The sequence below is a fragment of the Callithrix jacchus genome, chromosome 8, assembly GCF_049354715.1.
Source record: "Callithrix jacchus isolate 240 chromosome 8, calJac240_pri, whole genome shotgun sequence".
NCBI lineage: Eukaryota > Metazoa > Chordata > Mammalia > Primates > Cebidae > Callithrix > Callithrix jacchus.
The window spans coordinates 55,654,874-55,680,782 of record NC_133509.1 but is presented as its reverse complement, the minus strand read 5'-3'; the positions used below and the strand labels follow the sequence as shown (position 1 = coordinate 55,680,782).

The following is a 25,909-nucleotide window of genomic DNA, read 5'->3' as shown; positions in this document are numbered from 1 at the left end:
CAGGATACATGTTTAATCCTTTCCTTTTTTTTTCCCTTTGCTAGTTTTCGAGATACTAAATGAATTTCTCCTGTTATCCTCCATATCTGACCATGGTAGTGAGCACCACTGACCCTCACCATCCCTGAATAGGGTTGACCTGAGAATCAATAGGATATTGCAAAAATAAGGAAGTTTGCCTTCTGAGATTTCCAAAGTCATAAGTACATTGTTTCTTTCTATGTGGGAAGACAGTTGTCGTGTCCTGAGAAGACTCAGATAGCCCTGTGGAGAGAAACTGAGGCCTCCTGCTGACAGTTAGCACAGACAGTAGCCATATGAGTAAGTTATCTTCTAAGTTTATCCTTTTGGTCTTTAATTGACTGCAGCCCTCGTTGACAACATAACTGCAACCCCATGAGACAGCCAAGCCACAGTTTCCTAACTATATGCTCCCAAATTTCTGATCCATAGAAAACTATGTGAAATAGTAAATGTTTATTGTTTTTTTTCCTGTTTGTTTATTTTTATTTTTTAACACAGGGTTTCACCATGTTGGCCAGGCTGGTTTTGAACTTCTGACCTCAGGTGATAGGCCTGCCTCTGCCTCCCAAAGTGCTGAGATTACAGGCATGAGCCACCACACCCAGTTTCTTTTTTTTTTTTTTAGGAGTCTCACTCTTGCCCAGGCTGGAGTGAAGTGGCGCAATCTCAGCTCACTGTAACCTCTGCCTCCTGGATTCAAGCAATTCTCCTGCCTCAGCCTCCTGAGTAGATGGGATTATAGGTGTGTGCCAACACGCCCAGCTAATTTTTGTATTTTTAGTAGAGATGGGGTTTCGCTATGTTGGCTGGGCTGGTCTCAAACTCCTGACCTCAGGGTAATCCGCCCTCCTCGGCCTCCCAAAGTCTTGCGATTACAGGCATGAGCCACCACACCTGGCCAATATTTATTGTTTTTTTTTTTTTTTAAGCTGCTAACTTCTAGGGCAATTTGTTACACAGTAATAAGTAACAAATACAGATTTTGGTACATGGATGTGAGATGCTGCTGTAGTAAAAATCCAGAAAGTTGGAGTGGCATTCACAGTGGGAGGAAACTGCAAGAACTTTGAGGAAAGTGTCACTGAAAGCCTAAAATTTATTGAGGAGATTGTCAGTAAATTCTGATAGCCTTTGAGAAGGCTGCAAGTGTGGACTTAAAGAAACATGAGGAAGGTGTTATCAAAAACTGGAGACCAGTTTAAAGCTTGTAGAAATGTGCTTGCCTCTTTTAGTGAGCATTTTGGTGTGATCTATAGAAGCACTTCTGAGAATAATGTCTTTCTTGATCAAAATCAGGTGAAAGCTGATGAATTTCAGAAATAGTTGGAGTTTACATACATAGAAATCTTAAATCTTGACAGAGATATTTATCATTAAAGGAAACATTGAATTGAACCAACAGACTTGTCTTCTTCCTCTATCGTAAGATTATAGTAATTGGAAGAAATCAAAAGTATCTACAAATTTATTTCAGGCAAATCTTGAACAAGAGCTTTGGCAAAGAAGTTACCTCAAACTAAAAAGAAAAAGGTCTTTCAGCTCCTAGAAGACAAAGTAGAATAAAACTGTACTATCTCAGTGACATTTTAGAGAAGGCATCAGTTGAATCATTCTTAGATTCGAATAAATTGTCCACACCCAGAGTAGAATGAATTGCACAAAGAAATAATTCAGAACTTGAGCTGACATAAGCTGTGGAAAATTCTTTTCTAGCACAAGATGTGCAAGCTGGTACAATGAAACAGAAATGTGGAAAATCACAGCCAAATTGTGCTCTGAAAGAACACTCATGTCCAATATAGCCAGTGTACGAGATTATAGTAACCAAAACAACATGGTATAAAAATAGACAAGTAGATCAATGGAACGGAACAGAGAACCCAGAAAGCCATATATCCACAGCCACCTGATCTTTGACAAAGTTGACAAAAACATACACTGAGAAAAGGATGGCCTTCAATAAATGGTGCTGAGAATTTTTTTTTTTTTGAGATCCTGGGTCAAGCAATTCTCCTGCCTCAGTCTCCCAAGCAGCTGGGATTACAGGCACACACTGTCCTGCCCAGCTAATTTTTGTATTTTTAGTAGAGAGACGGGTTTTCACCATGTTGGTCAGGATGGTCTTGATCTCCTGACCTTATGATCTGCCTGCCTCAGCCTCCCAAAGTGCTGGGATTACAGGCGTGAGCCACTGCACCCAGCTGTAATCATGTTTTTGCAGCAACATGGATGGAACTGGAGGCCATTATTTTAAGTGAAATAACTCAGAACTAGAAAGTCAAATACTACAAGTTCTCACTTATAAGTGGGAGCTAAATAATGTGGACACATGGACATAGTAAAATAATAGACATTGAAGACTGGAGAGGCAGAAGTGAGGGATGAGAAATTAACTAATGAGTACAATTACGCAATTCAAGTGATGGCCACACCAAAAGCCCAGACTTCACTGCTATGTAATATATTCATAAAACTGTGCTTGTAGCCCTTAAACTATAAAAGTAAACTAAAAAAGCTAGAAAAACAGACTCTGTTACATAGTAGCAAAAAGTTTAGCACCACTATAATCTGCAGTAAAATGGAAGGTAGAAAACGTACCTAGGGAAGTGGGTGATCTAAGGAGGTTTTCAGGGCGGACGTCAAAAACATTTCCTGATTCTTCTCGCTTCTTAGAGTAAAATATGAGAGGAGAGAGATAAGCTATAGAAAAGACCATTATATAAAACAGTCTTTTTTTAAACAGAAAGGAGCAATAATTCGTGGGTCAAAAAATGAATTTTTTTGACAGATGGCAAGTAAAGCTAACACTAACAAACGACAAGTGGGATTCCATCCAATAGCAGCAGAACACACATTTTTCTCAACCACATATGGAACATTCTCTAGGATAGATCATATGTTACACCACAAAAGGAGTTTTAACAGATTTAAGAAGACTGAAATGATATCAACTATCTTTTTTGACTGTAATGATATGAAAGTGACAGTCAGCAGAGTAAACAGACAACCCACAGAGTGTGAGAAAATCTTCACAATCTATACATCTGACAAAGGACTAATAGCCAGAATCTACAAGGAACTCAAATTAGCAAGAAAACAACAACAACAACAAACAATTCCATCAAAAATTGGGCCAAGGATATGAATAGATAATTCTCAAAAGAAGATATACAAATGGTCAATGAACCTATGAAAAATGCTCAATATCACTAAGGTCAGGGAAATGCAAATCAAAACCACAATGCGATACCCTTTTATTCCTGCAATAAAGGCCATAAATAAAAAATAAAAAGATAATAGATGTTGGTATGAATGCAGTGAAAAGGGAACACTTCTACACTGCTGGTAGGAATTTAAACTAGTACAACCACTATAGAAAATAGTGTGGAGATTCCTTAAAAAACTAAAAGTAGAATGATCATTTGATCCAGCAATCTCACTGCTATGTATCTACCTAGAGGAAAATAAGTCATTATACAAAAAAGACATACATTATAGCAGCACAATTCACAATTGCAAAAATAAGAAACCAGCCCAAATGCATGTCAATCAAAGAGTGGATAAAGAAATTGTGGTATATATGTACATGATGGAATACTACTCAGCCATAAAAAGGAATGAATTAATGGCATTCACAGCAACTTGGATAAAACTGGAGACTATCATTCTAAGTGAAGTAACTTACGAATTGAAAACCAAACATCTTATGTTCTCACTCATAAGTGGGAGCTAAGCCGTGAGGCTGCAAAGGCATAAGAATGATACAGTGAACTTTGGGGACTTGAGGGAAAGGGTGGGAGGGGGTGAGCAGTTAGGTTCAGTATACACTGCTTGGGTGATGGGTGCACCAAATCTCACAAATCACCACTAAAGAACTTACTCATGTAACTAAATATCACTTGTTCTCCAAAAAAAAAAAAAAAATCTATGGAAATAATTTGTTTTAAAGAAACTAGAAATCAATAACAAGGAATTTTAGAAAAGTCACAACTATGTGGAAATTCAACAACTTGCTTCTAAGCAACCAACGGGTCAAAGAAGAAATTAAAAGGGAAATTTAGAAATATCCTTCCTCTTTGAGATCCAGTCTCTGAAAATCTTGACACAAATGCAAATGGATGCACAACATACCAGCCCTTATAGGATGCAGCAAAAGCAACCTTAAGAGGGAAATTTTAGCAATAAATGCCTACATCAAAAAAGAAAACATCCCAAATAAACAACCTAACATTACACCTCAAGGAACTAGAAAAAGAAGAACAAAGTAAGCCCAAAGTTAGTAGAAGGAAGGGAAAAATAAATATTAGAGCAAAATAAATGAAATAGGGACTAGAAAAATAAGAAATATCAACAATATTGAGTTGGGTTTTTTTTTTTTGGCCAGGGAAGGTGGTTCACACCTATAATCCCAGCCCTTTGGGAGACTGAGATGTGCAGATTGCTTGAGCTCAGGAGTTCCAGGCCAACATGGTGAAACCCCGTCTCTACAAAAAAATGAAAAATTAGCTGGGTGTGGTGGCATGTACCTATGGTCCCAGCTACTCAGGAGGCTGAGGTAGGAGGATCACTTGAATCCACTGGTGGAAGTTGTAGTGAGCTGAGATCATGCCACTGCACTCCAGTCTGGGTGACACAGAGAGACCCTGTTTCAAAAAAAAGCTGATTTAAAAAAAAAGATATAATCAATAAACCTTCATCAATAACCTATAAGAGTTGAACTCCTAGAAGCAGAGAATAGCATGGTGGTTACCAGAACCTGTGAGGTGGAAGGACTGGGGAGAGGTTGGTCAAAGAATACAAAGTTTTATCTGAACAGAAGGAAAAAATTCAAGATATCTATTGTATATCATGGTGACTACAGCCAATAACAATACATTGCTAAGACAATAGATTTTAAGTATTCTAACCACAAAAATGTTAAGAATGTGAGGTAGTAAACATATTAAGTAGCTGGATTTAGCCATGCGACAATGCATACATATATCAAAACATCATGTTGTCCATCATAAATACATACACTTTTTAGTAGTCAATTTTTTAAAAAAAGCAAGTAGGAAATACTAAATTTAGGATACTTTCAGGAAAACTGTCTAAAGATGAAGCTGAGAGTGATGGTGAAATCTTTTAAGACACAAATTTATTTGTGGTAAGTAAAGGATATGAGAAATTAACTGCATAAAGAAGACACAGCAGCACTCTATCAATGTGGCAATTATTCTTGGTTTTCAAGTCTTCATAAAGGCATTCAGCTACTTATGACACAACTGATTGAAGTGAAAATTCTATTCCATCCTTAATAAAGTTTTCTTTCATAGGGTTTGCTTTATTTTTGCCTAGTCATACCAGCTCTTTTGATAAAGCCTCGGTACATTTCTGAATGTTTACTGTGAGGCGAGTTACATCTGAAATAAATGTTCTAGGTGTATCATCATCCTAGAAGCAGCAGGTTTCAGGTCTGTTTGGGAAATTCTGCAAACATAATGGCATAGGAAAACTGAACGTGAAGGAATAGACTAACTTAAATAGGCTGCACGTTGTGGCACATACCTGTAATCACAACACTTTGGGAGGCCAAGAAGGGCAGATTATCTGAGGTCAGGAGTTCAAGACCAGCTTGGCCAACATGGCAAAACCCCTTCTCTACTAAAATTACAAAAATCAGTCAGGCCTGGTGGCACTGACTGGGTGCCTGTAATCCCAGCTATTGGAGAGGCTGAGACAGGAGAATTGCTTGAACCCAGGAGGCTGGGGTTGCAGTGAGCCAAGATCACGTCGCTGCACTCCAGCCTGGGAGACAGAGCAAGACTCCCTCTCAAACAAACAAACAAACAAAAACCTAATCAAAATAAAACTGGTATAGTAATATTAACATAAGACAAAATATAACTTAACATGAAAATAATTAATAAGAAATCAGTAAGAGATAGACTTCTGGCATGACAGCATGATGCATTCTGTTGATCTTGTCTTCATTGAAACTGATGAAAATTATTTAAATGGTTGGGCATGGTGGCTCACACCTGTAATCCCAGCACTTTGGGAGGCTAAGGTGGGTGGATCGCTTGAGGCCGGGAGTTCCAGACCAGCCTGGCTAACATGGTGAAACCCATCTCTACTAAAAATACAAAAATTAGCAGAGCATGGTGGGGCACACCTGTAATCCCAGCTACTTGGGAGGCTGAGTCAGGAGAATCACTTGAACCTGAGAGGCAGAAGTTGCAGTGAGCCAAGATTGTGCCACTGTACTCCAGCCTCGGAGACAGAGTGAGACTTCATTTCTTTTTTTTGCTTGCCTTCAACTGTCTTGATTGAGTTATAGAGACTTTATTTCAAAAAAAAAAAAAGGGAGAGAAAAGAAAATTATTAAACACACATACACACACACACACACACACACACACACACACACCACATGAAGCCTCTAGAAATGATCCTAAGGGTAAGCAGGAAATGAACAAATATCTATTTGAGAAAATATACACAAGTTTGGCAAGAAAGGTGAGTGTGTGGTATTTGAAACAAGACTGCTTTAGAGAGGAATATTCAATTCCAGACTACTGCAGCCAAGAACACACGCTCGCCTTCTCTTCTAGCCAGAGCTGAACCCTGACTTTACACCAAAAATTAACTCAAAATAGACCAAAGAGTTACATGTAAGAATAAAAACTATAGAAGTGTAGAAGAAAACATTTAGAAGGTAAATATTCATGACCTTGAATTTGGCAAAGGATTCTCAGATATGACACCAAGAGCATGAACAACAAATGAAAATACAGGTAAGCTGGACTTCATCAAAATGTAAACCTTTGTGCTTCAAAAGACACCATAAAGAAAGTGAAAGACAACTCATCTAATGGGAGAAATATTTGTAAATAATCTATATCTGATGAGTGACTTGTAGCTGGAATATATAAGAAACTCTTATAACTCAATAATAGAAAAACACGTAACCCAATTTTAAAATGGGCAAAGGATCTGAATAGATGTTCCTTCAAATAAGATGCACAAATAGCAAACAAAACAAAACAAAACCATGTGAAAAGATGCTTGACATCACTAGTCATTAGGAACAAAAGTGAGCTACTGCTTCATACCAACTAGGATGGCTAGAATAAAAAAGTCAGAAAAGAACAAGTGTTGGTGAGGATGTGGAGACACTAGAATCCTCTTACTCTGGTAGTGGGAATGTAAAAGTATGCAACTGCTTTGAAAAAAGGTCTGGCAGTATCTCAAATGATTAAACAGAGTTAGGAGATGACCCAGCAATTCCACTCCTAGGTATATACCCAAGAGAAATGAAAACATGCACATAGAAACTTGGGCATAAATGTTTATAACAGAATGATTCATATTAGCTAAAAGGATAAAACATACCAAAGGTCCATCGACTCAAGAATGGATAAATAAGATAGGGTATATCCATACAATGGAATATCATCTGGCCATAAAAAGAATGCAATACTGATCCATGCTACAACATGGATGAACCTTGAAAACATTATGCAAAGTGAAAGAAACCAGCCACAAAAAGCCACAGACTTTATGATTTCATTCAAATGAACGTCCAGAATAGGGAAATCTATAGAGACAGAAAGTAGATTAGTGTTTCTTTAAGGCTGAGGTGGGAACAGAAGCAGAGGGGTAGGAAACTGACAGCTAAAGGGTATGACGTTTCTCTTTCATGTGATAAAAATGTTCGAAACTAGCTGTGGTGATGGTTGCACATATGTGTAAATATATTTTTAAACCCATTTCTTAAAACATTTTGTTCTTTCTATCCACGTTGAGTTAATCTAAAAACCATTGTTCTGTACGTTTCAAATGTGTATATAAATTATACCTCAAAGCTATTTTTACTTTTCTTAAAAATTTTATTTTAGGTTCAGGAATACATGTGCAGGTTTGCTGTATTGGTAAACTTGTGTCATGGGGTTTTTTTTTTTGTACAGATTATTTTGTGACCCAGGTACTAAGCTTAGGACTTCTTTCCACCCTCCACCTTCAAGTAGGCTCCAGTGTCTGTTATTATTCTCTTTGTGTCCATGTGTTCTCATCATTTAGCTCCTACTTATAAGTGAGAACATGTGGTATTTGGTTTTCTGTTCCTGTGTTAGTTTGCTAAGGATGATGGCCTCCAGCTCCATCTGTGTTCTAGCAAAGGATATGATCTCATTCTTTTTTATTGGCTGTATAGTATTCCATGATATATATGTACCACGTTTTCTTTATCCAGTCTACCATTGATGGCATTTAGGTTGATTCCATGTCTTTGCTATTGTGAATAGTGCCTCAATGAAAATATGCATATATGTGTCTTTAAGGTAGAACAATTTTATATTCTTTTGGGTATATACACAGTAATGGATTGCTGGGTTAAATGGTTGTTCTGTTTTTAGCTCTTTGAGGAACAGCCACACTGCTTTCCACAATAGTTAAACTAATTTACACTCCCACCAACAGCATATAACCATTCCCCTTTCTCCATAACCTTAAAAGCATCTGTTATTTTTGACTTTTTAATAATAACCATTCTAACTACTGTGAAATGGTATCTCATTATGGTTTCGATCTGCATTTCTCTAATGATCAGTGATATTAATCATTTTTTCATATGCTTTTTGGCCACATGGCTTCTTTTGAAATGTGTCTGTTCATGTTCTTTTCTCACTTTTTAAAGAGGTTATTTGTTTTTTTTCTTGTAAATTTAAGCTCCTTATAGATGCTGGATATTAGACTTCTGTCAGATGCATAGTTTGCAAATATTTTCTCCAAATCTGTAGGTTGTCTGTCTACTCTGTTTATAGTTTCTTTGCGCAGAAGCTCTTACTTCTTTTTCTTTGAGAGGGAGTCACACCCTGTCACCCAGGCTGGAGTGCAGTGGCACAATCATGGCTCACTGCAACCTCCACCTCCCAGGTTCAAGTGATTCTCCTGCCTTAGCCTCCCGAGTAGCTGGGACTACAAGTGCCTGCCACCACGCCTGGCTAATTTTCTTATATTTTTAGTAGAGATGAGGTTTCAATGTGTTGGCCAGGCTGGCCTCGAATTTCTGACCTCAAGTGATCTGCCCACCCCAGTCACCTGAAGTGCTAGGACTTTGGGCATGAGCCACCATGCCTGGTCTGCCCTTACCTTTAATTAGATCCTGTTTGTCAGTTTCTTCAATTTTTGTTTTAAGAGATAAGGTCTCACTATTTTGGCCACATTGGTCTTGAACTCCTGGCCTCAAGTGATCCTCCTACCTCAGCCTCCAAAAGTACTGAGACTATAGGCATGAGCCACCAAGCCCAGCCTCTGCCAGTTTTTGCTGTGATGGCTATTGGTGTCTTTGTCATGAAATCTTTGCCCATTCCTATGCCCAGAATGGTATTGCCTAGTTGTCTTCTAGTGTTTTTATAGTTTTGGGTTTTACATTTAACTCTTTAATCCATCTTGAGTTAATTTTTGTATATGCTGTAAGGAAGGGGTCCAGTCTCAGTCTTTAGCATATGACTAGTCAGTTATCCCAGCACCATTTACTAAATAGGGAATCCTTTCCCCATTGCTTGTTTTTGTCAGGTTTGTTGAGATGGTTCTAGGTATTGCCTTATTTTTGGGCTCTCTATTCTGTTCCATTGGTCTGTGTTTCTGCTTTTGTATTAGTACCATGCTGTTTTGGTTACCATAGCTCTCTAAGAATAGTTTGAAATTGGGGAATGCAACAGGAGCAAAACTCCATCGCAAAAAAAAAAAAATGAGTTGGAAAGGAGTCTCTCCTCAATTTTTTGGCATAATTTCAGTAGAAGTGATACCAGTACTTTGTATATCTGGTAGAATTTGGCTGTGAATGCATCGAGTCCTGGGCCTTCTTTGTTTGGTAGGCTATTTATGACTGACTCAATTTTGAAGATTGTTATTGGTTTATTCAGGGAATCAATTTCTTCCTGGCTCAGTCTTACAAGGGTATATGTATCCAGGAATTTATCCGTGTCTTCTAGGTTTTCTAGTTTGTATGCAAAGAGGTGTTTACAGTAGTCTCTGATGGTTATTTGTATTTCTGTGGGATCACTGATAGCATCTCTTTTACTGTTTCCGATTTTATTTATCTGGAGTGCCTCTTTTTTCTTCTTTATTCGTCCCCCTAGTGGCCTATGTTATAATTTTTTAAAAACCTAACTCCTACATTTGTTGAACTTTTGAATGGCTTTTTTAATGTCTCAATCTCCTTCAGTTCAGCTTCAATTTTGGTTATTTCTTGTCTTCTGCTAGCTTTGGGGTTGATTTGCTCTTGCTTCTCCAGTTCTTTTTGTTGTAATGTTAGATTATTAATTTGAGATCTTTCTTTTACTTGGGGAGTTTAGTGCTATAAATTTTCCTCTTACTGCCTTAGCTGTGTCTGAGAGACTGTGGTGTGTTATATCTTTGTTCTCATTACTTTCAGAGAACTTGATTGCTGCTGTGATTTCATTACTTACCCAAAGCCATTGAAGATTTTTAATTTCCATGTAATTGCATGGTTTTAGGTGATTGGTTAAGTCTTGATTTCCATTTTTATTGCTCTGTGGTCTAGAGAGTGTGTTTAGTATGATTTTGGTTCTTTTGTATTTGCTGAGGATTGTTTTATGTCCAATTGTGTGATCAGTTTTAGAGTATGTGCCCTGTGGTGATGAGAACAAGGTATATTCTGTTGTTTTGAGTGGAGAGTTCTGCAGTGGTCAATCAGATCCATTTGGTCCAATGTTGAGTTCAGGTACTGAATATCTTGTTAACTTTCTGCCTTGAAAATCAGTCTAATACTGTCAGTGGCATATTATTGTGTGAGAGGCTAAGCCTCTTTGAAGGTCTCTAAGAACTTGCTTTATGAATCTGTGTGCTTCTATGTTGGATGCATGTATATTTAGGATAGTTAGATCCTCTTGTTGAATTGAACCCTTTATTGATGGATATGGTTTGGTTCTGTGTCCCCAGCCAAATCTCATCTTGAATTGCAGTTCCCATAATCCCCATATGTCATGGGAGGAACCTGGTGGGAGGTAATTGAATCTTGAGGGTGGTTTCCCCCCATACTGTTCTTGTGATTGTGAGTGAGTTCTTATTAGATCTGATGGTTTTATAAGTGTCTGTCATTTTCCCTGCTGGGGCTCACTCTCCCCTGCCACTCTGTAAAGAGGTACCTTCTGCCACAATTGTAAGTTTCCTGAGGCCTCTCCAGCAATGCAGAACTAAGAGTCAATTAAACCTCTTTTCTTTATAAATTTCCCAGTCTCAGGTATTTCTTCATCACAGCACAAGAATGGACTAATACACTGATGTAATGTCCTTCCTTGTCTCTTTTGATCTTTGTTGGTTTAAAGTCTGTTTTGTCTGAAATTAGGACCACAACCCCTGCTTTTTTCTGACTTCCATTTGCTGATTTCCAAAGGAATGAAGACTTTTCTTCATTCCTTTATTTTGAGTCTATGGGTGTCACTGTGCATGAGATGGGTCTCTTGAAGATAGCCTACCATTGGGTCTTGCTTTTTTGTCCAGCTTACCACTCTGTACCTTTCTAAAAGGGGCATTTAGTGCATTTACATTCAAAGTTAGTATTGATGTGTGTGGATTTGACCCTGTCATTGTGTTGTTAGCTGGTTATTATGTTGGCTTATTTGTGTGGTTGCTTTATAGTGTTACTGTTCTGTGTATATAAATGTGTTTTTGTATTGGCTAGTAGTGATCTTTCCTTTTCATATTTAGTGCTTCTTTCAAGATCTCTTATGAGGCAGGTCTGGTGGTAATAAACTCCCTTGGCATTAGCTTACCTGAAAAGGATCTTATTTCTCCTTCACTGAGGAGGCTTAGTTTGGATATGAAATTCTTGGTTGAAGATTTTTTTTTTTTAAAGTTGAAAATTCCTTAATTTTTTATTCTTGGTACCACTACCACAATTTACAGGGCAATATACCTGATGTAATGAAAAGAAAAAGAAAAAGACAAAGCTACAACAGATAAAAGACCTCAGGAATGTACATCTAATTGACACCACACTGCATTAATCAATAGCTGCACTTTTTGCAAACTGTGGCTATGACAGTCCTGAGCAAGAAGGGCTTCCTGTTTAAGCTGCAGTAACTTATCTGACTACGGATCATTGCTCCTTCTGTGGCAGATTTTACAGTTCCTCTAATGCATTTGGGACGACCGTCTCAAAGTAACCTGCAGCTTTCCTGACAACTCCTCGCTCTCTCTCCTGCTAAGAACTGTAGCCCTTTTCTGCTGCTTTTAGAACCTTCTGCTACCATATCCACCACTTCGACCACCAGATCCATAACCACCACCATAGGGACTGAGCTTTTTCCACCAAAACTGCCCCCTTTCATGGGTCCATAATTTGATTGCTGTTGTCCACTATAATTTCCAAAATCATTATAGTTCCCACCACCACCATAGTTACCACCGCCAAAATTTCCTCCTTCGTTGTAACCATCATATCCTCCACCACTGCCACCATATCTACCACCTTGGTTTCCATACCCTGCTCCACCACCACCATAGCCCCCTATACTACTATAACCAGGACCACTGCCATAGTTGCCACCATCACCAAATCCATTATATCCACCATCACCTCCTCCATAACTACCTCTGCTGCCACCACCTCCACCACCATAACCTCCTCTTCCACCAAAGTTTCCACCACCGCCAAAATTACCTACGCCACCTCCAAAGTTTCCTCTGCTACCCATAAAATTGCCAGATTCACCTCCAAGACCTCTCTGTGATCCAGCAGACTGCATCTCTTGTTTAGAAAGGGCATTTTTCACTTCACAATTATGCCCATTAATAGTGTTGTATTTCTGAACAACAATTTTATCAACTGTATTGTGATCATCCAAAGTTACAAAAGCAAATCCTCTCTTTTTTCCACTCTGCCTGTCTTCCATAACTTCTGTGGTTTCAATCTTGCCATACTTTTCAAAGTAGTCTCTCAAATTATACTCTTCTGTATCTTCTTTAATACCACCAACAAAAATTTTCTTCACTCTTAGATGAGCACCAGGCTTTATAGAACCCTCTCTAGAAACAGCTCTCTTTGGTTCCACTACACGCCCATCAACCTTGTGTGGTCAAGCACACATTACTGCATCCACCTCCTCAACACAAGAATAAGTCACAAAACCAAAGCCCCTGGAACGTTTGCTTTGGGGATCTCTCATTACCACACAATCTGGAAGTGTGCCCCATTTCTCAAAATGTTCTCTTAAACTATCATCTGTAGTTTCAAAGCTCAGACCACCAATAAACAGTTTTCTCAACTGCTCTGTTCCTTTGGATCATGGCCCTCCTCCCCCGTGCGGCGACGGCGACGGCGATGGCCAAATTCGGGCTGGGGGCGACCGGGCGGCGGTTTTACGTCCATTTTGAGCAGGTTGAAGTTTTTTTTTAAGGATATTATATATAGGTCCCCAGTCTCTTCTGGCTTGTAGAGGTCTACTGTTAGCCTGATGGGGTTCCCTTTGTAGATGACCTGCCCTTTCTTTCTGGTTGCCTTTAACATTCTTTCATTTTGACCTTAGAAAATCTGACAATTATGTGTCTTGGGGATAGTATTTTTGTGTAGAATCTTGCAAGGATTCTCTGTATTTCCCGAATTTGACTGTTGGCTTCTCTAGCAGGGTTGGAAACGTCTTCATGAACAATATCCTGAAATCTGTTTTCCAAGTTTGCTTTCTCCCTGCCCCTGTCAAGGATGCCAGTGATTCATACATTTGGCCTGTTTGCATAATCTCATATTTCTCAGAGGTTTTGTTCATTCCTTTTCACTCTTTTTTCTTGATTTTTGTCTGTCTTATTTCAGAAAGCCAGTCTTCAAGTTCTGAGATTCTTTCCTCAGCATCATCTATTCTGCTGTTAATACTTGTGATTGCACACTAAAAATTATTTTAGTGTGTTTTTCAGCTCTATCAGATCAGTTAGGTTCTTTTTTATACTGGGCATTTTGTCCGTCAGCTCCTGTATCATTTTATTGTGATTCTTAGTTTCCTTGGAATGGTGTTGCTGTTCTCCTGAATCTTGATGCTCTTCATTCCTATCTACATTCTGAATTCTATTTCTGTCATTTCAGCCAACTCAGCCTGGTTAAGAGCCCTTGCTGGAAAACTAGTGCAATCATTTGGAGGACATAAGGCACTCTGGCCATTTGAGTTGCCATAGTTCTTACATTGGTTATTTCTTGTCTCTGCATGTGACTGTTCCTTTAACTGTGGTATAGACTGAGTACTGTAAATTGACCTTTATTCTGCATGTTTTCACAGGGCTGAGGCTTTGTGTAGAGTCATTATTTGTAGCTGACTTGTCTTTGGTTTTACAGAGGGGTAGGTTAGTGAGATATTTTTGGTGCTAAATCTTTGGGGTGTGATCCAGTAGGTGGCACTTAGGTGTAGTAGTCAGTTGGTAGGCTCTTGCTCAGTCCTGTGGCTCCCCAATATTTCCTGCAAACAGTTGCAGCTATGCTCCCTCTCAATTCTCTGAAAGTGTGGCCTCCTCTCTCACGTGAACGCTGCCTGTAGATTGTGGCTGGGCACTTCCAGGCTTCCCTGCAGCTCTGGGGTGTTCTCAGGGTTGATATTTCCTCCCTAACTCAGAGGCATCAGAGGAATGAAATTTAGCAGTGGTTGTGGCTGAAAGTTTTTCACTTGTCTCCTGGGGGCCCTACCCCAGAGAGATACAGGTCAGCAATCATTCAGTGTAATCAGCCCTGAATGGGGGCCATGGGCCCAAGCTGAGAGTTCCCTGTTGGGTGATAATTGGGTTGGTGGGGTGAGGGGTAGGTGGAACCCATGGGAGATGGACTGGCCTCCTTTCCTTGGGTGGACTGCTGCTTATTGGAGGTATGGATAAGGTATTTAGGGCCTTTGTTCCTTCATCAGTCTCAGGGTAGCAAGGGCAGCTGAAACTAACCCAGAAATGACACAGATATTATAGTACAGAAGCATATTAAAACAGTTATAATTATATTCTATATGTATAAAAAATGAGTAAAGACATCATATAAAAAGAGACTGAAAACAAACTTCTGTAGATGAAACCTACAATGTCTGATATGAAGACATACACTGGATGAGATTAATTGCAGATTAGAAAGAATTGAATAACGATACCAACCAACTTGACCTAATTGGCAGTTATAGATAGAACACCCCACTCAACAAAAACAGAATATGTATTCAAGTGTACTTAGAACATTCACCAAGATAGGTCCTATTCTGGGCCTTAAAGTAAGTCTCAATAAATTAGAAAGTATCAAGTCATACAAAATGTATTTTCTGACTATATGCTATTAAATTAGAAACCAATAACAGAAAGACCCCTAGAAAATTCCCAACTATTTGGGAACCACATAAAATGCCTCTAATGTTACTATAATCTTGAAGTGCAGGAAGGTCCTCAGCTCTAATCTACAGCACAAATGTACATTGGGTAACTGGCATAGCAGAAAGAAAAACTTGGTTTTCCAATGTCGAGGAAATACAGATAATAATGTAAGAGTTAAGTTTAGGGTGAAAGTGGAGTAGTGTTTTGGGGCAAATGATCAGCCTATTTGCAGGGATCTGTATGGATCTATTCCCCTCATTCCCAGTCTCCCAGCCACTTGGTTCCTCACAGGTAGACTCTTAAGAGATGCTAGACACTTTTCAAAATTTTAATGGGTCTACATGGGGCCAATTAGTCCCACCTCCTCACCTGCCTCCTGAACTTTAATCAGTGAACACATCCTCCTCCCTAGTGGTGAGCTGCTGGGCTGCCAGGGGAAAAGACGGCTCTGGGGTGGCTCCTGCCAGCAGAAGATCATTTGTGAGGAGCTTGCCGAGAGTGGGGCTGCCTCATACCTATGACAACGTGAGAGACTAAATTCAGTGGCAGGCTCTGATCCCCAGTCTATGAACACAATGAGTCTGGCTTTGTCTTTGTTGCTTTCCTGTGGAAGGCTTGTATTCTGACACTCAGAGCAATAGCTCTGACTTCAAGCCAGGCACTTTGCTGGAATTCAATGGTTTACTTAAGGACGTCTGAAGCAACTTTGGAGGAGGAAACACTCTGGTGTTAGATTATCATCAGGTAGTAACCCAGATTTCTGGAAATTGTTAATCACAGATATGTCTTCTGGAGGGAAAAGCATGTCCAGGATGACGCTTCTACCCACAGGCTGATTTCCCAGGACACAGACAAGTCTAACAAGCTAGGAATAGGTATTTATATGTGGCTCAGGAAGATCTGTCCGGTCCTGAAAGTACCCCATGGTTTAATATTTTTGGGGGAAGCTATAGACCTACTGGATTAAATTTTCCATGGGTTGGGATCTGGAATCTGCACATATAACCTTGGGCAAGGCAGCGTACTGTTTAAGAACCATTATTTTGGATAACTATTGCTCAAGGAATCTCATTGGCTGCTTTCCTTGGCTGCCTGCCCTTCATATCCACATGTGCTCTTACTGTGCTATCCCAGGGAGTGGGCAACGAGTCAGATATTAACAGAGCTTCTTCCCTACACCTCCCTCATCCACAGTCCCCAGGCATTTGCTCTCACTCTTATGCACTCCACTCCATAATCCATTCCGATCTGATAAGATCATCTTTAAGTTTTCCTCCCACATTTCATTCACAGGTACAAACTATAACCAACAGAAATAGTGGTAATTCCAGCATCCTTTGAACAACTGTCAGAGATGCCAGCTACTCCATAATCCTTTCCTTGAGACACTCTATATTCTGAATAATTTTGAATTTAGTGCAGATTGGAGAAGAGAGATGAAAGAGGAAAGGGGAGGAGGAGAGAGTGGGTTTAAAGCAAGTGATAAATCTGAAGGCTCTGATTAGCTATCCACTGTATGACCCACCACACTACCCCATCCCATCCCACCACTTTACCCCAGTGTAGGCCCCTGACTCATTCACACTGTCCTGAGCATTGCTCACCTTCCTACTTTTCTCTTCTTTTTCCTTTTTTTTTTTTTTGGAGACAGTCTTGCTTTGTCACCAGGCGCCAGGCTGGAATGCAGAGGCACGATCTCGGCTCACTGCAACCTCCACCTCCCAAGTTCAAGCAATTCTCCTGCCTCAGCCTCCCGAGTAGCTGGAACTGCAGGCACACACCACCACGCCCAGCTAATTTTTGTATTTTTAGTAGAGATGGGGTTTCACCATGTTGGCCAGGATGGTCTCAATCTCTTCACTTTGTGATCTGCCCGCCTCAGCCTCCCAAAGTGCTGGGATTACAGGTGTGATCCACCGCGCCCAGCCTTGTTTATTCTTTTAATCAGAGAGATACTTGCAGATCTGTTACCTAAACTGAAACAATCCATCAAGAAAAGAAGATGAAAAGCTGGGTCTCAAAATTCTACTCCACTCTTAATGACTATCTTTCTATTTTCTTGAAGTGCCTACAAGTTATTTCCACTCTGGGAGTTTTACAGTCATTTATCTGAAGTCCTCTAATTTGCCTTGAAGTTGAATTGGTCTTTGCCACCAATGGTGCCAAAGACATTTGCAACCCAAATCTAGGACTGCCCACATTCTACAATAGTGGGATTTATTATAAAATGGCAGCTGTTAGATTAAGGATAGCTGAATGTTACATCTCCATGATATGAAATAAGCCACAAAATTGCATTCCATGTGCTCTAAAAGCAGTTGCTAATGTTCTCTGTTAAAATTTGGACTTACATTTTGTGTCTCAATTTTAGTAGGGCATGTTACCTCTTTGGGAATTTCTAAAAGCATTTTTCTTGTCACTGTTCAAAGTTTCTATCAACACAAATAGTGACTCCATTCCCTGCCTGGAAACTATGTGACTCCATTCCCTGCCTGGAAACTATGTGACTCCATTCCCTGCCTGGAAACTATGTTTGTTTGTCCAGAATCTTCTCCTGCCCAGGTAGTTTGCTGATTCTGGAAATTATGTCATTGGAATTAGTCAGAATCTTTGCCTGCTCAACCCAGTTCTTTCCTGTCCCAAATTCTCCCAACACTTTTCACAGGTGTATTATTCACTTACTCTCCTCAGGGAAGGAGGAGGCAGCTCACTTTTGCCCATTTTTGTCCTACTCAGTTGCATCTGCTGGCTTCAAAGTCTTTGTAACTGAGAGTCCTCCCCAAAGAGCACAGGGTGCTTACCTGGCTCAGCACCCAGAGGTAACTACTTGCGAAGACGTGGTAGAGGAGCCAGTGGGGCAGAGGAGAGTGTGGCATTTAGGTGATGCATTCACAACCTTGTTCACTCTCTAAATAGAAAAGGCATTTTCACAAAGCCTCACTCTTGGAGAAACTTTGTTACTTCCTCGCTGGCTGCAACAGCTCCTGAGTCCAGCGTGATTTTGTTTTCTGGAAATGATGGGCAGCTTTGTGAACGAAGAGGGGCACTCTCCTGTTGGTGGAGGCTCCCCCATGCAGTCTTACACCACCTCCATCTCTCCACACTCTCAGCCCTTGTTTCCTTAAGTACCCACAGTACTGCCTGGCTAGTGCTGATTTTACAGGGCCAGCTGAGCCAATGAGCCATTGACAGCCTCTCTAAAGTCCTGTTTAGTCACACTTGCCTAGCATGTGTGTGTCTATCTATGTGGTAGGTGGTAAGTTGCTTGCTGAGCTTTGTTGTGGGTTCATCTCATTTATCATGTGTATTTAGGTTTGGGGTCTATCTTCTTAGTGAGAGTGCTCATAGTTAACCTTATTTGAACTTCCTCAATGTGCTGGAATTTGTTCAAGTTCTTTGCATGAAATCACTCATTGAATTTTATAATAATCTTTAGAGACAGGTGCTATCACTATTTCACAGATGGAAAATGGAAACTCAGAAAGGTAAAGTAACATTCCCAAGATTATACAACTTGTTAATGGTGAAGTCCCAGCTTTGAACCTTGGTAGTCTGACAGTATTTATGGCTTAAACACAAAACATACTGTCTCTAGAATATAAGCTTCCCGAGGTCAGGCACTCTTGAATTTCTGATAGGGAGAACACAGCTAAGCATATGGAAAACTACGAATTTATACTTGGTGAGTAACCGTTTCATCACTTAGAATTTTTAAGATCTCCTGGGACCAAACTGTGGATATTTCTCTTAAATTTTCCATTGCTGCTCAAATAATACTTACCAACCTACCAACCAACCAAGGAGAGAAGACTGTCTCTATGACAGAATTTCATCTACAAAGCCAAATGCCCTCAATAAGACTCATCTTCAGAAGGCTGTCCTTAGGCAGAATTAAATTCAGTCAGAGCCCCAGGTAGTTCAGCCTCATTCATGGTGGTGTCTTCTTTCTCCACCCCAGAGCACTGGAGAAGCATGGAAGGGGGAAACCTGAGCCAAGGGATTGAGTTTGAGCTCTTGGATCTCACCACCGACCCCCGGCTTCAGAGGCTGCTTTTTGTGGTGTTTCTGGGCATGTACACCGCCACTCTGCTGGGGAACCTGGTCATGTTCCTCCTGATCCATGTGAGTGCCACCCTACACACACCCATGTATTCCCTCCTGAAGAGCCTCTCCTTCTTGGATTTCTGATACTCCTCCACGGTTGTGCCCCAGATGCTGGTAAACTTCTTGGCCAAGAGGAAAGATATCTCCTACTTTGGCTGCATGACTCAAATGTTCTTCTATGCAGGTTTTGCCACCAGTGAGTGCTATCTCATTGCTGCCATGGCCTGTGACCACTATGTTGCTATTTGTAACCCCTTGCTCTACACGGCCATCATATCTCCTGGGGTCTGTGCCTCGCTGATTATGGGCTCCTATAGTGCAGGATTCCTCAATTCTCTTGTCCAAACTAGCTGTATCTTTAGTCTGAAATTCTGCGGTGCTCATGTGGTCACTCACTTCTTCTGTGATGGACCACCCATCCTATCTCTGTCTTGTGTGGACACCTTACTGTGTGAGATCCTGCTCTTCATTTTTGCTGGTTTCAACCTTTTGAGCTGCACCCTCACCATCTTGATCTCCCGCCTCTTAATTCTCAACACCATCCTGAGAATGAACTCAGCCCAGGGCAGGTTTAAGGCATTTTCCACCTGTGCATCCCATCTCACTGCCGTCTGCCTCTTATTTGGCACAACACTTTTTATGTACCTGCACCCCAGGTCCAGCTACTCCCTGACCCAGGACCACACAGTTGCTGTGATCTACACAGTGGTGATCCCAATGCTAAACCCCCTCATCTACTCTTTGAGAAACAAGGACGTGAAGGAAGCTTTAAGAAAGATTTGGGGTAGGAAAACAATGGAATGATTTCTCAATGCATTACCACATATCTTTAGAAAGCCAAGGGAACTTTTATCTTGGGTGGTGTCACCCTGAGCACATTCCATGCCCACCCCTGTGAATAGTGGGCATGCCCTCTGGTCTACAGGTGCTTCTGCATCTACCTGCCACAGAAGAACCGATGGTGTCCTAGAGACTAAGTAGTAAGAAGGGTGTGTCTGCTTGTTGCATAATTGAACCTGTTGGCAAGACTTAGTTATCCATGTTGAGATGCTTCACTCATTTTTCCAAGTTTGTGTATTTTCCTTCCTTCCTTCCTTCCAGCCTCCCTGCCCCCAACCCCTCTTTCTCTCTTTGTTTTCTTTCTTCTCACTCTGTCACCAAGGCTGGAGCACAGTGGCATGAAGATGGCTCAGTGCACTTTCAACCTCCTGCCCTCAAGCAATCCTCCTGCCTCAGTTTCCGGAGTATCTGGGACTACAGGTGGATGCTACCACACCTGGCTAAATTCTTGATAGGGAGAACATAAAGCTAAGCATATGGAAAACTATGAATGTATACTTGGTGAGTGACTATTTCATTACTTAGAATTAGAATTTTTAAGATCCCCCAAGACCAAACTGTGATTTCTTAAATTTTTCATTGCTGCTCAAGTAATGCTTGCCAACTAACCAACCAGCCAACCAAGGAGAGAAGACAGTCTCTATGACAGGGTTTCATCTACAAAGCCAAATGCTCTCCATAAGACTCATCTTCAGAAGGCTGTTTTTAATTTTTGTAGAGACGGGGTCTCGCTGTGTTGCTCAGGCTGGTCTTTCACTCCTGAGCTCAAGTGATCCTCCCACCTTGGCCTCTCAAAGTGCTGGGATTACAAGCATGAGCCACCATGCTGGCCTGTCATTCTTCTTTTTAAATATAGGCACTTAAGACAAACTTTTCTAATTCTGTTTAACCTGCATCCCACATTTTGAAATATAGTGGTTTTAGTATTAAGTTCTGTGTATATTCTAATTTTTGTTATCATGTATTCTTTTATCCATGAATGGATTTTTTTTTCAATGTCCTAATATCTGGGCATTTATGAAAAATCTACACCCAGCATTACACTTACTAGTGAAATAATTGCTTTCCCCTTAAGATCTGAAAGAAGTCAGGATATATGCTATTGCCATCTCTATTTAACATTGTTCTGAAGGCTGTAGCAAGTACATTGAAACAAACAAACAAACCAAGCATCTAGATTGGTAAGGGAGAAGAAAAATTGTCTTTATCTGTAGATAATATAATCCTGAATATAGAACATTCCAAGTAATCCATTAAAAAACTCCACTAGGCCAGGCACAGTGGCTCACTGTATTCACAGAACTTTGGGAGGCTGAGGTGGGCAGCCCATGAGGTCAGGAGATTGAGACCATCCTGGCCAACATGGTGAAACCCCGTCTCTACCAAAAATACAAAAATTAGCTGGGCATGGTGGTATGAGCCTGTAGTCCCAGCTATTTGGGGAGGCTGAGGCAAGAGAATCACTCGAACCCAGGAGGTAGAGGTTGCAGTGAGCTGAGATCATGCCATTGCACTCCAGCCTGGTGATAGAGTGAGATTTGGTCTCAAAAAAACAAAAACAAAAAACAAAACAAAATCCACTAGAACTAATAACCAAGTTCAGTAAAATTACATAATACAAAAACAATATAGAAAAAATAGTTATATTTTTATATATTGGCAAGAAATAATAAAAAAAATGAAAGAAAACAATTCTTTAACAATAGTCTTCCCAAAAATTAAATACTTAGGAAAAGTTTGACAAAATAAACTCAAGACTCATATACTGGAAATCATAAAACATTACTGAGAAAAGTTAGAGAAGATCTAAATAAATGGAAAGACATTCAATGTTCACGGACTGGAATAATCAATATCATTAACATGGCAATATCAAAGTGTTCTATAGATTCAATATAATCCTTAGGAAAATCTCAGCAGGCTGTATCTTAAAAAATTGACAAGTTTGTCCTAAGACATATATGCAAATGCAAATAAACCAGAATACCTAAACAATTTAAAAAAGGACAGGTTGACTCACGCTTGTAATGCCAGAACTTTGGGAAGCCAAGACAGGTGGATTGCTTGAGGCTAGGGGTTCGAGACCAGCCTGGGCAAGATGGAAAAACCCTGTCTCTACAGAAAATACAAAAATTAGCTGGATGTGGTGGTGCACGCCTTTAATCCCACTACTAGAGAGGCTGAAGTGGGAGGATCGCTTGAGCCTGGGAAGTTGAGGCTTCAGTGAGCTGTGATTTTTGCCACCACACTCCAGCCTGGACAACAAGACAAGACTCTGTCTTAAAAATAAAAATTTTTAAAAAGGGACAAAATTGGAAGAATACAGACCCAATTTTAAAGCTTTACATAAAGCTATAGTTATCAAAATAATGGGGGTAGTGGCATAAGGATGAGTATGTAGGTTAATGGAACATAATTGAGAATCAAGAAACACTCCTTTGGATTATGGTCAATTGACTTTTATCTGAAGTCAAATCTGACAAAAGATGTAGAAGACCTATACATTGAAAACGACAAAATCCTGCTTAAAGATATGAAACGCCTAAAGAAATAAACACATATGCCAAGTTTATTGGTACAAAATGTAATACTGTTAAGATGTAAATACTCCCCAAATAGATCTTGAGATTCAATTCTATCCCAATCAAAATCCCACCAGGCTTTTAATAGATACTGACAAATTAATTCCAAAATTCATATGGACATGCAAAGACTTAGAATAACCAAAGCAACTTTGAAAAAGAACAAAGTTGAAAGTCTGACTACCTGATTTCAAGAATTATATGGCTACAATAATCAAGACAGTGTTGTATTGCTGTAAAAATAGATCAGTGTCCACAATTAGACCACAAATATGTGGACAGCTGATTTTCAACAAAGCTACCAAGGAAATTTAATGGGGAAAGAATAGTCTTTTTAACAAATGCCATAGAAATATTTAGCTATCTGTATGCATAAAAATAAACTTTATTCATATGTCACACCAAATAAGAATACTTATGAATGGATCAGAGACCTAACTATAAGACCTAAAACTATAAAACTTCTAAAAGAAAACATAGGAGAAAACCTCTGTGACCTCGAGGTAGACAAAGATTTCTGAGGTATAACACAAAAAGCATGATCTATAAAATAACAAATGGAACCTCATTCACACTAAAATACATCAAAGACACAGTAGCAAAAAGGCCAAGTGCAGTGGTGCATGTTTATACTCCTTGCTATGAGAGCTTTAGGCAGGAGGATCACTTAGATCCAGGATTTCGAGGAGGCTGCAGTGTGATATAGTCTTACCTGTGGATAGCCACTGCACTTCAACCTGGGCAACATAATGAGACACTGCCTCTGAAAATATATATGCACACAAATACACACACACACATACGCACATACACACAAAGCCACAGGTTATAAGGAAATATTTTCAATTGTATATGTGATAAAGCACTTGCATCCTGAATACATAAAAAACTCCCAATGCTCTATAAAAAACATCTCAATAAGAAAAGGGGCAAAAGATTTGAACAACCACTTCACCAAAGAAGATATTCAGAAGGCAAAAAAGCACATGAAAAGAAGTTTAACATCATAAGGAGATGCAAACTGAAATGCAAGTGAAATTAAAATGCAACAAGATAATAAAACACCTAAAAATAGGTAAGATGAACAGGACTGACTATAGCAAATGTTGGCGAGGATGTGAAGCAACTGAACTCTAAACACCGCTGGTGGGAATGGGAAATGGTAAAACCACGTTGGAAATCAGTTTGGTGGTTTCACAAAATGTTCAATAGATACCTACCATATAAAACAACTATTTCATTCATTATATTCTACTAAGAGAAATAAAAGCATATGATAGATATGCTTTATGATACATGCTTTTATTTCTCTTGGGATATAATGAATGGAATAGTTGTGTCATACGGTAGACTATACAAAAGACTTGTGTACAAATGTTCTTAGTAGCTCTATTTGGAATACTCCAAAACTAGAAATAACCCAAATGCCCATTATCAGGTAAATGCGGGGAAAAACCCCCAGTCCGTACAAGGCAATACTACTCAGCAATAAAAGGAATGAATTATTATTTACATGTTACAACACAGAATAATCTCAAAATATGCCAAAGAAAACAGACAAAATGTATATATTGTACAGTTCCATCTACAAAATTCTAGAAGATGCAAAGTAATCTGTAACCACAGAAGCACAACAGGTCAGGGGATGCTGATGGAACTGGGAGACCCACATGAAGGGAAGAAGGGAAGGTTACAAAGGGACATGAGAAAACTGTAGGGGATGACAAACATGTTTATTATCATGATAGTGGTGATGGATTCATGGATATACACATGTCAAAACTTAACCAAGTTTTACACTATAAATATGTGTGTTTATTGCATGGCAATTATACATCCATCCAGGTGTTAAAATAGGGCCACCAACTCTTTTCTATTTCTCTCAGTAAGAGATGGATTTTAATTCTCTTTCCCCTGAGTCCAGGTGGCCTTAGTGTCTGGTTTGACCATTAGAATGCAGCACATACTGGGGACTTCTGAGCTTAGATCATAAGAGGCCTTGCACCTTTGGCACAGCTATATGGGAACAATCTCTGGGGTCCCTGAGCTGCCACATAAAAAGTCTGGTTACCTTGAGGCTGTGACACTAGAGAAGCCATATATAGACACTCCAGTTGAAGCTCCCAGCTGAGCCCAGCCTTCTCCATCAAAGTGCCAGAAGTGTGAGTGACCAGCTTAGACGAGCCCAGATGCCAGCTCAGTACCACCATAGAATAACCTTTGTTACACCCCAATTGAGCCCTGTTTGGATTCCTGACCTTTGAAACTGTGAGATGTATTATCATAAAATACCTGTTGTTTACGGCCATTGGAAAGTTTTGGAGCAGTTTTTTACGCAGCAGTAGATAACAAGAAATAAATTTGTCACTTGGAAGTCAGGAGTTCTTTTATAACAAAAACATGTGGCATTGACATTGGTACTGGGTAGTTGGCAGAAGCTGGAAGTGCCATGAAGAAACAGATAGTGAAAGCTTGAAGGACATTGAAGAGAATGTTATTGGAGCTGGAGAAGATATGACACATTACAGGGTGATAAGAAGTTTTGTGAAACTGTTAATTTTGGTAAGATCAAAAATAGAATGTACCTAATGAACTGGTAGATCTGACAAAGAAGATTTTCAAGCAGAATGTTGAAAGTGCCAAGTAGTTTATTTGGCTGCCTAGATTAAGATATATAGCTACATTAGATACACACTCAAAATATGGCTACACTAGAAATATGGCTAAAAAAAGATGAAATAAAAAAAGAAACTGTTCAGCATGCAAAATTTAGAGGGAATATAAAGTAGCCAGGGCTTACTAGTATTAAAACTAAAACTGGGCCAGGTGTGAAGGCTCACGCCTCTAATCTCAACACTTTGGAAGGCCGAGGTCAGAGAATTGCTAGAGGCCAAGAGTTCAAGACAAGCCTGAGCAACACAGTGAGACCCCCAAAATTTTTTTAATTGAAAAAAAAAATCCCCAGTTTCTCTTTCCCATCTTTTTCAGATGGCAAAATGTTCTCCAACTAAAAACAAAAAACAGGC

General features: G+C 39.7%; 1 protein-coding gene and 2 pseudogenes across 1 annotated transcript; 2 read left to right on the top strand and 1 right to left on the bottom strand.

Moving 5' to 3' along the window:
* The first annotated feature begins 846 nt into the window (after positions 1-846).
* Positions 847-1,867, top strand: LOC118145150 (myoneurin pseudogene; annotated as a pseudogene).
* Positions 1,868-5,173: 3,306 nt separating this feature from the next.
* Positions 5,174-19,264, bottom strand: LOC128928790 (heterogeneous nuclear ribonucleoprotein A3 pseudogene; annotated as a pseudogene).
* Positions 19,254-20,302, top strand: OR5AU1 (olfactory receptor family 5 subfamily AU member 1). Its single transcript, XM_035262183.3, is given in 1 exon segment — positions 19,254-20,302. A coding segment is annotated over 1 exon segment (978 nt). The 5' UTR covers positions 19,254-19,287; the 3' UTR covers positions 20,266-20,302.
* Positions 20,303-25,909: the final 5,607 nt, after the last annotated feature.